The following is a 13,626-nucleotide window of genomic DNA, read 5'->3' as shown; positions in this document are numbered from 1 at the left end:
TTCTGCTCTCCTGCTGTATCTATAAATATCTTGCTTCTTGCCGATTTGTTTGCATGTTTCGTTTTCACATCCCGGTCTCCTGCACTGCTGCAGTGCCCTGGCGCATCCCTCACCAGAGGAGGGGGTTAGAGAGCGATGCCTACCGCCTGGGCACTTCACATACTGCACATCTAAACATGTGTCTATGAAGGGCACAGTGGGGCAATGCTTAGCATTTCTGCCTCGCAGTGCCAGGACCCTGGGTTCAATTTTGGCGGTTCCTTGAATGTTCTCCCTGTGTTCGTGTGGGTTTCCTCCGGGTGCTCCAGTTTCCTCCCACAGTCCGAAGAAATGCTGGTAGGTTAATTGGCGTCTGTAAAATTTGGCCCTGTTGTGAGTGTGAGCTTGTTTCTGTCTGTGGGTCTGTACCCTGCGTTGCTCCCGTTGCTGGCCGAGATAGGCTCTGGCTCCCTCGCAACCCTGAACCGGATGAAGCAGACAGAAAACGGATGGATATGCAATGAGCACATGCCTAAAAAGTACACAACAAACTGAATTATGTGCTGTCCTCTTTGTGGAACTTGTGGATCTGTGTACAGTATGTGTGCTGGAGTCAGAAAGGTGTCTGCATTGCTCCTGGGCAGCTCACCTGCAGAGTGCCTGTGTCCTTGACTGCAGCTGTCCTACAGCAGAATGCTTTCCTTTGCCAGGGCCATGTTTCTGCTTTTAATATTAGCTCAATTCTTCCAGTTTGAGCTATTTCGTTTCATAAAAACTAAAATGAATAAAATTTAAAAAAACGTTGTTTTGACACATTCCCCATGGAAGGCAAGGGTGACAACTGGGTTTATATTTGTACATAAAGTATTAAGAATGTTATGATATTTAAAACTGATGACAATTTAGTTTTATTGTTTCTTTTTAAATGACAACGTGCAATCATGAAAACCCTGCTGTTCTGTCTGTTCGTTTACCAAGTGTTTAAAAAGGACCCAGGAAAAAAAGCACACATCCCCTTGGGAATATTCATGAGATATTTCCTGGTTCCTCTTTGTTCCAATGACTTTGATACTAAAATGTTAGTATAAAATTAGGTCATTTTAAAAGCATGGTGTGTGCGATTAGAGAAGACAAGAGTGCATAGTAAATTTCTTGTGTACAGCACTTAGAGAGGGCTTAACAAAAAATTATAGTTAGAAAAGAGAAAAGCTGAGAATCTTTTCTTTTCCATTACAGTTATTTAAAAAAATCAGTGTGCTCAGTACCTGAAAAGAAATCATTGAATGAGTGAATTATTGCAGACTTATTTTTAGTTGTGCCAGTAATTTTAACCTAAGTATGAGTATAGCACTTTTCATGACAAATGACCTCACATGTAGGAGGCCACCCTCTTCATCTGTCACCTGACTGACATGAGACAGTTGTCATGAATCAGCAACCCCACTGCACAACAGATCAGATGGAGAAGAGAGAAATTACTGAATTCAGGTGGAACTTAAATTGTGTAAACCCCACAGTGTCATTTAGTCAGGATACCAAGGTTAACACCCTCATTGTTACAAGCAGTGCTCTGGAATCTTTAACGAGCCTGTAGGCTGGACCTTGATTTAGCATCTCATCAAAAGAATGGCACATCCTGCAGCACAGGACTCCTGGAAAACACAATGAGGTGCTGTTGAAACAGTCTGGGCCAGAGGGAACAGTGCCACCTGCTGGTCTATCAACACCACTGACAGCAGCAACCTTTAGAGACCTCTCATTCCAGCGCTGAGGAGAACCAGCCATGCCTAACTTCTAAGATCTGACAAGATCAGACCGCAAGGCGACAGTGCTGCTGTGTCTTTGTCTTGGTTTTTGATGACGCACTTGACTGAAACAGCCACACAAACATTCCTCTGTTCAAAAAAGGAACAGTGAAAAGGTCCTTGCCATGGTTCTAGAATGTTGTTCTTCCAGTTGATTGTGAAAATAAAGACATTTCTGTTGTATTCCTTTGTTCCAGTTCAACAACAAACAAAAGAGGATGGTAAGAATTCCTTGAGTGAAGGAGACTATGTTGTGCAACTTGCATTGCAGACATGCCATCGCACACAAACACTCACAGAACCAGGAGGTTGGCCATATCGATCAATCCTCAACTGCAGTCAAGGAGAAAGCAGCTGTCCTGACCCTATCCTCAACACACCAGCTCTGTATTAATACTTCTACACTATTCAAACAAAAACAAGGTACTGTAAGTGTCTGAATCTTGTTGTAAAACATAAACTGTTGCTTGGCCATGAACATTTATACTGAGAGGGTTGGCCGAATCATATGTTCTCCTACAGTCACAGACTGAAAAAATGTTGTCACTGCCTTGTTGAGATCAATCTGGCCTTCAACGTCCACAGTTCTGCTCCTTACAAAGACTGCTTCACAAGATGCAGTGAATTATCAATCCGGAAACTGGAAAACAGAAGCACAACAAAGCCCTCTCCTGAATACCTGTCATCATGGGCTTCTGACAGAGAGAAGACTATTTCAGAACGGAAAGCTCTGCTGCATGATGACTCACTTTGCTGACTCATGCACTATTGCAGATCGAATCTAGCCATTCAACTTTTATATAAACTGTAAAAATATTTAAAATGCTACCTTGTAAATCATTTTATCGTTTTACTTTTTGATAAAGGGCTCTCAATAAAATGACACTTACGTAGAGCACAAAGACAAATGATGCTGTACTTTAAAGTGTGTATGTCGCTTGACTGACAGACTTATAGCTGCACAGATGCACCAACTGATGGCACTATGTGACATCATGAACACTGGAAAATCCACTCTGGATAATTGTCCAATCCCATGTATCCCAGAATGCCCCTGAAGCTGCATTACTATCACTAACACGTTACAAACACATTACTATCCACCTAAATATAACACATGACTCGTGCTCAAGTGACTATTATATCCCCGAATAACACCAAAGCATAATTACAAAACCATATGGCACACAATTAACTTCATAAGAATTGTTTGGGGGGGGGGAGGTCTTACAGCACCTCTGACCATGTGTTATGTAAATCCGTAAATAATCTGCTCTGTTCACAACTCTTGTTGCACAGCTAGTTGAGAGAAGGACATGTCGAAGGTGAATGAAGGATTGAGTCCAGGGTGTCTGCGCCGCAGGACCCTCAATCCCAGACCAGCCACGCAGACTGTCGAACCTGCCAGGCGGCGCTCAGCGACCGTGTGCTCGCTTGCAGCTGACCCAGAGGGCACGCCGGCCGCAAGCGCGGAGGGAATTTGCCTATCACAGGGAAGTTTCAGCTTCCAAATGCCCCCTTTCATTCTGTTCGTGCGGAATCTGCCTTTGCTCGTCAGACAAGGTGAGGTTCGGCACCAAGAGCTGCACGTTGTCAGTTAGGAAATCTGTTTGACGCGATTTACATTTTCCTCTTTTCCAAACCTGCTTGGCAAGCAGAACTCTTTATAGTTCTGACAGGTCGTTTCATGTTGCCTTTGTTTTCAGTGAAACCCGCCTCCCGATTTCTATTTTGTCTTAGAAAGGACCTTTTTTTTTTAAAAAAAAGAAAAATAATTCATAAATGTCAGTATTTTTGCTGGCGTATGTGGATTTAAAGGGCCTATTATAACCAATAAAAATTGTCAAATACATTTGAAAAAATCTCCTTTGCTTCTTCAAAAGCTTTGATATGAATTAAGTCACCTTCATTGGTATGTAGAAAGGAGTATATTTTTTCACAAACTAAAAACAATGTGGGAATGGTATGCTGCTCTGCTGTAGCAGCATGATGGTGTGGCAGCACTATTGTCTCAGAACTCCAGGGTTCAATGCCAGCTTGGGATTTATGTCTGTGCGGAGTCTGCATGCTCTCCTGGGGAGGGGGGGAACGTGGGTTTTTTGCCGGGTACTCCACTCCCAAAGACATACAGGTTAGATTTGATTCTCTGCTCTGCTGCAGGTTTGTGGAGAGAGGTTTCAAGGGCGTTTGATTCTTCGACAGGGGGTTGATCACAGTACTAGCTCTGTGACTAGCGAGAATTAGATCCGAATGAGGATGAAAAATAAAAGAACAAAGTTGGTCATGTCCGCGTTTCAGGCGTCTTGAAGCCTTTACTCCCGACCCTATAGCATCTGTCCTCTCTCTCGCTCCCTCTAGTGCGACCCTACAGCATCTGTCCTCTCTCTCGCTCCCCCTAGTGCAGAATTTAGGAACTGCAGGACAGCTCGTGATCTAGAACGGCCATTACAATCGCTATGGCAGCAACGACCCGTCAACTGAGAGGGGACGCAGGCATGCACACACCTCAACCTTTCCACACGGTTTTTGAGGGCCAAGGGTTAAAGGCCTTTCAGGTTGCCAGTTTCACAGGAAATTAATATCCAGCCTTAAAGCTTATTTGCAGATTATAAAAATAAAAGCCCAGTTTTAGAATCCGAAACACACGTCACTTCCAGTGTTTGGCAGTTTTATTTATATGCCCCATTCCCGGTTTTAAATTAAAGTCAACAGGAAAACAATACCACAAAGATGCACATTCATTAGGCCATATAAAATAAATTACTACAGTATTAAAAATTACCATATTGGACAGGCTTGAGATTTGAAGAGGGCATTCTTCCACCCTTAACACTCGCCTTCTCAACATCTTGAAGAAGTATGGTTGAGAGGAAATACACACAAAGGTGAACACAGCCCCTCTCCTAACAAGAAAGACTGATAAAGTAAAAAGAATTTACTATTTAAAGACATCTGAAACTGGCAGCCCACTGAAGCTCAGCAGGTGTGAGCCTGGTCAGTACCTGGATGGGAGACCTCCTGGGAAAAACTAAGGTTGCTGCTGGAAGTGTTGTTAGTGGGGCCAGCAGGGGGCACTCACCCTGCAGTCTGTGTGGGTCCTCATCACCATAAAAAGATGGGGACACTATACTGTAAAAAGGCACCGTCCTTCAGATGAGACATAAAACCGAGGTCCTGACTCTCTGTGGTCATTAAAAATCCCAGGGTGTTTCTCAAAAAGAGTAGGAGTTTAACCCCGGCATCCTGGACAAATTTCCCATTGGAAATCATGGCCTTCTAATAATCCCCATCTATAAATTGGCTACATCACTCTGCTCTCCTCCCCACTGATAGCTGATGTGCGGTGAGCATTCTGGCTCTTCAGGTGGAGCTACACATTGGTGGTGGTGGAGGGGAGTCCCCATTACCTGTAAAGCGCTTTAAGTGGAGTGTCCAGAAAAGCGCTATATAAGTGTCTGAGCTGAGCAGAAATGTCATGGGGCTGATCTGAACATTAAAAATTTCATTACCAGGTCTGTTGCTTTGACCAGTGTGACTGAGCTGAGTACTGTGTTTGGTCCTATTTTCCTTACAAAGCATGATTGAGCAGCTGAACTGAAACAACCTTCAATTAGAGGTGCTTGCTACTTTAATTATGTTTCTACTTCTGCACAGGCACAGCTCTCATGATTAAAAGACACAGATCAATCCATCCATTTTCTAACCGCTTTATCAAGGTCAGGGTTGTGGGGGAGCCAGAGCCCATCCCAGCAAGTAATGGGACGCCAGTCCATTACAGGACAGGCATAGGCACTCACACCAGACCCAGTTTTCTTAGAAGCAGTTAAACTACTAGTAGGTCTTTGGACTGTGGGAGGAAACTGGAGCAGCCAGAGGAAACCCACGCAAACAGAGGGAGAACATACAAACTCCTCACACATAGCACCCCAGGAATTGAGGTTATTGCACTGTGAGTTCACAATGTCAACCACTGAGCCACCATGCTGCTCATAGGCACAGATATCCCTGAAAAAGATTCAAGTGACGTGCCCAGGGGGTAGGCATCATCTTTTTTGTTAGTGCCACTTTTCACAGCCAGCACAGGGGGAAGAACTGAGACCCAAAGAAACCAGAATTTTGCTATGGAGAATATTATACAAATATGAGAGCAAACTTTCCTCCTCTTACGACAGGAATAAAATATATGTCATTAGAGGAATTGCAGTTGCTATTTGTACCAATATTTCAATACAAAAACAGATGAAAACTGAAGAAAACCACACTCCATATGATAGCTTTAATTGCAATAATAATGCAGGCAATTAAAAACTACTTTGCACACTACAGCTCAAAGTGGAATGATGCAGATTGATTGTAAGAGCTACAGGGGTGGTGAGTGATGTCTTGGCTGTGGAGCAGGAACAATAGGCAGGCTCTGCAGCATCACCTGTGTTTCTTACTTTGCACACTGAAGTGAGCCCTCACAGCCTGTCATAACCTGACACAAGTTTGACTATGCAAGATGTGGAGTAATGCTGAGCAGTTGCCCCTGCACTGCTCTATGGCATGAATAACTGGGTGGGAAAATCATACTAGTGTCATATAGACTTTCAGTTAATAAATTAGCCTTCAGTAGGTGAGATATTCAGTCTCCTGCCCATTTCCAGCGAAAAGCTTTCAGACACTTTCATCTAAACATGTGCTCTCCTTCTATTTTTAAAAAATCAGGCTGTGATTTCAGCCTCTCCTTCCAATGTGGTTACTTCGTGTTCCCTTCCAAATCTCCAGATGACACATCTAAATTGAAGCTATGGAAAATCCAAAGACTGCTGTGTGTTGATCTGTTTGAGGGACTTCAAGGTGGGCATGCAGAGGAATCTTCCAACAGATGATTCCAGATCAGGTTGGGTATAACAACAAAATAAATGGAAACTCTAATTTTTAAAAAAGAGCATTATTCACAGCTTAACCTCAATAGCCCTCAATAATTTGATTGCACCTTTGGAACATCAACTGATGCAAAGCCCTTTTACAATAAAGCAGAAATATCTTAGTCTGTAGCCTGTCTATCCCCCCCCAAACAAACTATACACAATGAGCTTCTGCCTTTTGGGATGGCTAGAATTAATATCTCAAACCAATTCTAAAAAACTGCAACTGATGACAATGTACTGCAGCTCTGTACTCTGCACTCAGCTGGTGGTCTGTGGCTCTGTAACTTTAACAACTGACAGGAGAGGAGTTAAATCATAACTTTGCAAATATATTATGTTTTGATTTTTATTCTCCCTGGAGACATACTTTTTATTTATGTTGGAGCCAGCATGTTCCGGCTAATAAAACGATGAAAGGGATTCTCTGACATTAAGTTTAATGATTTCTGACTGGCATCATCACAGTGCCAGTGGCAGCAATGAATTTTAAAACGGATTCAGAGGTTTTTCTTTTTTCAACTATCTGAATGATTGATCCATTTTCCTTGAAAGGTCTGGCTTCTGGTTTATTGGGACCAATATTTATTACAGATACTGACTGTAAATAAATACTATGAATGATTTTTGTTCTGGTAATAATGCAACTGTATTGAAGTGGTTAGAATTACACTGTATTAAGAAAGATGTCAATTTCTTTTGAGTTTTTGTATTTCAAGGAATAGCCGTAATATTAACCTCCTCAATTATAACCGTCAATGTGACCTGAAGGTTTCACCCTTAGCAAAAGCAGTAATTAAGCTGATCAATGTGGTATTAAAAATGCAGATACCTTTGAACTTTGCTATGTTAATATATTTCATTTATCTAGGACCTCACACTAAGACTAGTTTATTTAGCACCAGATATACTTCAATTTAAGGAAGTCACTTACAGTATGAAAGCCAACACACAGAACAATGCAGTTCGCAAACACTGAAGCTGAACAATATGTTGAACTCATACACAGTACAGAATAGTCAATTAAAATCTGATAAAACAATGCTACAGCTGTGACAATGCAATTTTGATTTTTTAAAAAACCTCAAAGAAAAGTCTGCTGTTGATTTTTTTTAGCCATGTAATAAAATGATTTCAAGAAAAGCTGGTCAAGTCTGTACTGTCTACTAGCCTTTCTCAGCTACTCTGAGCAAGACATGTACTGTATATAAGACAACTAAGCCCCGCCGCACAAAGAACTGCCATAGCAGGTAGCAGTGTAGCAAGCTGCATGAACCTGAAAGCCACAGTTTTAAGAAAACATCTAAAGGAACTTTGATGTTGTCTCATTTAGCTGAGATATATATGATTTTTTTTCAGATGTGCTTTGATGTTATCCATGTTTCATTTCATTTCTTGCTACAAAGGACAGAGATGGAGAACAAGAACTTTAAGCCTGAAATACTGAAGCAGGTATGAATAGTGATCTCAGGTACCCTGAAACAAAACAAAACTAACTGTGAAAGACAGAATAACATACAATAACATATGTTCAAGAAGACACTAACATTTTTTTTGGAAATCCTTGCTGTTTGGTTGTGATCTTTATAATTCCTTTAAAGCAGCAGCATTTTTTTTTCCCTAGTTTGTCCGTGTAAGTGCTGAGGACACTCACAGCTGTCTCATTTTATTTTATAACACGTGAAAAATAGCCTGGAGTGATCATGTTTATTTTCTGGGATTCATTTCATTGAACAACATAAAACCTGCCACACTCTGAAATTAAAAATAAAAATCCAAGCATACCGATTATCCGTGCACAGCGGAGAATCTTAAAAAGAAAACACAATTAGCATTAACTATTATTAGAGCAAGCAAAGAGACTGTCAATGAACATGTGTCTACAAGATTCCTGCTGCTTTCTTCTCCATGTTGCTCCTTGAATGTCAAACGAGAGAATATCTCTTCAGAATTTCTGGTTTACCAAATGAGTTCAATCAATCACCAGCCAGTGCTGAGCTTCCAGGCACACAGCTTGTCTAGTCTCCCATGCTGGCAGACCAAGCAATGCGAAGTGTCCCCTGTTAATCTCTTTACTCCTCTCAGCTGCCCGCCACCTCTCGTTTCAGTCTCTCAAGAACGTCTTCCGGGCTTATAGAACCTGAAATCTTGACTATCTTTTCTCTTGACTTGCACCCCTGTCCAGAAAAATAGGAAAAACTTTAAAAACCACATCAGGTGGGGGGGGGAAAAGAAGAAAATGTTCTGAAGCCTTAATTTAAATGTCTGAACACAAAACAAGCAGCAGGATACTTGGGAGTATAAACCGCAAAGGATTATTAGTAAAATCTGCACTGTTCCTCTAACATAAGTCTATGGCTACGGCCAGCATGTTGAGTTTTTGACATCCTGTTTTTTTTTTGGCAGTGATTCATTCTGCCATTTTCAAGACATCACAGCCTTCCACCAAAACATGTAATGAGCCAACATTTAAATTATTCTCCCACAAAGTATGTAATTAGCTGAATAATAAACACTGCTGCAGACAGCTACAGACACTTACGTAACCTTTATGTCCTTGTGAATAAGCGCAATATAACCGGATTTTAAACACATTTCTGTACATATGTTTTGTTTTAGCTACCAGTATCCCTGATAGATTATTTTGACATGCATGATTATAATTGTTACTGTAACAAGTATCTATTGTTATCCATTGTTACTTCAACCACTTGTAAAATAAAATTAATTTCCTTCATAACTAAGTCTCAGCAATTCCAAATCTATAACTACACAAAAAAGGAGATGGTTATTATTATTGTTTCAATACCACTATTGTGTACACCATTTCTGGCTAGGATCCCTGAACATAATAGTTAACAAAATGTTAGTTAAATGTTAACTAAGTGCAGTCCATACATTCTTAATAAAAGATGAGCTTTTATATTTATAGGCTTATGAACATGATGGAAACATAAAACATTGATAAAAAAGAGTTCATATTATTTCTGTTTGAATAAAATACATGTTCTTGCAGATAATAATTGGCAAAGGTTACAACTAAGGTTACAAAAAAGGCAATTCTGCTCTTCAAGCCTGTTATAACAAGCAAGATAATAGACAACTGATTGGAGGCCTTCAGTCAACAGTGGGGAAAAAAGTCAGGGTATCAGCTTCCACAACATGGCTAGAGCTCGTTTCTGAGTTTCATAACCCTCCTGACTTTGGTTCTTGGTTTTAAATGCTTTTCAGTGAAGTTTCTCTACTTCTGTCCTCTGTGTTTCTCTGTTGGTTTTGAGGACTTCCATTGGGATGACTTTGATCTATGTCATGGAAGATTTCAAATGCTTATTTGAACAACTTTGAACAACCCTAATTGCTCATAGTTTTTACTACCAAGTACAAGTCAAATCACCTGTTTTTTCTGTAACTGAAGCAACTGTAAGACCCACAGGTTCCAAGCTCTGAGGAGCTAACCTGTCCTTTCTTGTCACAGAGAAAGAAGTACAAAAAAACCTCACCACCTCACAAACGTCAGAATCCATGTGTCTAGTATTAAAAGTATTGCAAGAATGCAATGTCATTTGAATAGTGCTCTTATTTAGTAACAATTTCCCAGAAGAGCCCAGATCAGACAGTCAGACTCGGCACTTGCCTGGCCTGTGCTAGATTTCTTAGTGCAGAGCTCAACGAGGGTAAGGCTGAAAAAATTACTCTGGCTCTGAAATGTAAGTACAACAGATTGCAACTCTGACTTGAACAAGCTGTCTCTCATTATTCATCATTATTTAGCTGTATAACCACTATTCCAGTTTGAAAACCCGTTTTGTGCAGGCAATTAAAAGCACCAAAAACTGTTTAAGTACATAATACGTAAGAATAAGTAGTAATATCTAAAGGAATTATTATTTTTAAAGAATTAAATTTTGTGTCTCGTTGTTTTTACCTACCCTGTCCAAAACCACCTCGCTTCTCTTCAGTTCCAGCACCTTGGATAGATACCGAACCAGCTCTGCGTTGGCTTCCCCGTCTGATGGTGGTGCAGCTATAGCGACCCCTACTGCCTCTGTGGAGACATCTTGGACAAACAGAAACCGAGAATTGGTTTAATAAAACCCTTTTCATTGACATATGTAGAAATCGCTTTGTAGCAGTATTAACGATTTACGATTACGAAGGCCGTACCGGTGATGGCATTTTGTTTAGCACCAGGCTTCGCATGTACAGCTATAGAAATCAAGCCAATTTTATCCCGGGTTACAGGACCCGGGGGTGATTCAGCTGCTTTTGGGGTATTTTTGACCTGAAAAAAGAAAATACACCAAATTAACTGTTTAAAAGAAAACGAAGTATGTTTAAATGATAGTCAAAGGATAATTTTATTTTTAAAACCTTGCTGTTTGGTGGTGGTGTTATTATTTCCCTTTTAAAGCATAATACTTTGTAAGTCTATTACAAAGTAAAATTAGGTAAGGAAAGTTGAACGACAGTCTATGTGTCGCTACTGTGAGTGCTGCTCAATTTCAGTATTTTATCAAATGTTTTAAGTACCCTACAGTTTTCGTATTTCATTTTGTTGAAATAACTTGGGACGAAGATTAGTTGGGTTCCAGCTCGTTGAAGAAATAGCTGCGGTTCACAAATAATAGATACAGGCGAAATCGATGGAAGTGAAGTCTAACTAGTTGTGTTTTAACCTGTTTAACTCTACTACTTATAATTCATCTGTAAATCAGATAAATTCGCGGTATACGTCGCCCTACCGTTTTATCTTTCTTCGGCATTTCGCTACTGCCAGGCGAGCGTCTTGCCCGTATGTCTTTGGGAGGAAAGATCGTTCTCTTCCCGACGTTACTGAACTTGCAAGGCCGGGCAAGTAATAAGAAAATCCGGGGATGTTGCAGGCCTCCCCTTTTTGTGGTAAAAGAATGATAAAGTAAACGGTTACGAAAAAAGTAAAATGAAACGGGTATCAGTGTATTCATCTAATCATTAATGGCCTATCACTAAGATTAACATTAATGTCAAATTTTAACATATTACTTAAAAATCCACACAAAGAAAACACAAAGTTACCAACGCGAACACAAACAGTACGTATCGCACATGCGCAAAAACTGTTAGATTTCAGGTTGACGTCGTTCTATAAATAATCTCTTTGATGTTGTCCATAACAGCAAATTAATTCTAATAAAAGTATGGGATTTTTTTTGTTTCAGCAAGGAGGTAGTAATGTGTTTTTTTAATTGACGATTGCAGTTCTGTAAGAACATATCCTTTTCAAGATTGCATTCACCCTCTAGTCGGGGTCTGTTCAAATTAATCTTTTAACGATTTCTTCAATGTCATTAATTTAACAGTAATCATAAATCATAAAGGCAAAAAAAAACATTATAGTATCCCATTTATTTCAGAGTCAGTGAATTCAATTTGAATTCTGTGATTGTTCAAAAATATATAGTAGAATAATAATATAATGTTTGTAACGTCTTGTTCCTGCAACTTACAACCACCCACTGAAGCTAAGAGGGTGTGAGCCTGGCCAGTACCTGCATGGGAGACCTGGGAAAGCTGAGGTTACTGCTGGAAGAGCTTTTAGTGGGGCCAGTAGGGGGCACTCACCCAGTTATCTGTGTGGGTCCTAATGCCCCACTATAGTAATGGGGACTCTATACTGAAAAAAAGGTGCTGTCCTGTGGATGACAAGTAAAACTGAGGTCCTGACTCTCTGTGGTCATTAAAAATCCCAGTGACTTTCTTGAAAACAGTAGAGGTGTTTACCCTGGTGTTGTGGCCACATTTCCCCCTGTCCTTTAACAATCATGGCCTCCTAATAATCCCCATCTTTGATTTGGCTTCATCACTCTGTTCTCCTCCCCACTGCTAGCTGACGTGTGTTGAGTGTATTGGTGCACTTTGGCTGCCATCACATCGTCCAGGTGGGGCTACACATGGGGACCATTGCTTTTAAAGCCCTTTGAAGGGAGTATCCAGAAAAGTGCCATGTAAGTGTAAGGAATTATTATTATAATTCATGTGGATACAGACACCTGAAGGGTCCACACACCTGAAGAAGGCTCCACAGCTGAAACATGGTGGTGTGTTTTCTTTCTTCTCTTTTCAGCATGGAATAAACCTATTACTAGTTCCATTATTATAATTCTTCAGTTAGCGAATAAGTAGACTTTGCTTTTCACCCATTCTCTCAATGAGAAGAAAAGGAGTCCTTTTGTTTAATTTCCAAACGTTCAGTCAACCAGTCCGATTTCCATCTGACAACGTTTTCACACTCTCAGTCTGATCTTCGAATGCTCAGCAGGGCTCGGTTTGGTCAGTACTGGGATGGGACACCAGTGTGGAAAATCAGGTTGCTGGAAGTGGTGTTGGTGGGCCAGTAGATGGTGCCTTTCTCTCTCTAATTCTGCTCTCTATAAAAATCCATTCTGGGCCTGGACCATCTGGCCTCTCATATGGTCCCATTTAGTTCATTAAGGTGAAGTAATTTCTCTAGCTTTTCAACCTGATGTACTATGCAGGGGAGCTGTTGATATACACCCGGCTGCAGCAAATCACCCTACTGAGTGCTGGATGAAATGGGTACAGTCCTATACAGCTGGGACTTGCTTCAGGGTTAATAATAATAATAATGTGACTATTCCAGTATTGTACAGGGTTGTCTTACAGGGCAAATCTTTACAAACTGCCAATTTAAATGTGACATATGGCACTGGTCGGTTTCCACAGGCGGTGTTGTCTGGCCCTGCTATATGATATTAAAGAGAGATCAAAGTGACTTTTTAACTGGATGAAAACAGTTTAAATAAACTGCACTCCTCCCCACAAAAGGCAGGATCTAACATGGGGATTTAGAACTTTTTTTTCGTTCAAAAGGTTTGTGTTTAACGCTGCAGACTTTGTCAGAGCAGGGCAGCATTCCAGGCATGTGTTAAAAG

General features: G+C 40.6%; 1 protein-coding gene across 1 annotated transcript; it reads right to left on the bottom strand.

Moving 5' to 3' along the window:
• Window positions 1–6,046: 6,046 nt before the first annotated feature.
• On the bottom strand, window positions 6,047–11,796 carry c7h15orf40 (chromosome 7 C15orf40 homolog). Its single transcript, XM_088922477.1, has 4 exons — window positions 11,437–11,796; window positions 10,859–10,976; window positions 10,624–10,751; window positions 6,047–8,871 (listed from the first exon to the last, which is right to left on the bottom strand). The coding sequence occupies exons 1-4, from the start codon at window positions 11,656–11,658 to the stop codon at window positions 8,776–8,778; spliced, it is 564 nt and encodes a 187-aa protein (XP_088778603.1). The 5' UTR covers window positions 11,659–11,796; the 3' UTR covers window positions 6,047–8,775.
• Between the last annotated feature and the right edge of the window lie 1,830 nt (window positions 11,797–13,626).

This window comes from Atractosteus spatula, chromosome 7 (assembly GCF_055471065.1).
Source record: "Atractosteus spatula isolate fAtrSpa1 chromosome 7, fAtrSpa1.hap1, whole genome shotgun sequence".
NCBI classification, from domain to species: Eukaryota; Metazoa; Chordata; class Actinopteri; order Semionotiformes; family Lepisosteidae; genus Atractosteus; species Atractosteus spatula.
The sequence above is the reverse complement of the archived record's forward strand: the minus strand, read 5'-3'. Positions and strand labels throughout refer to the sequence as shown.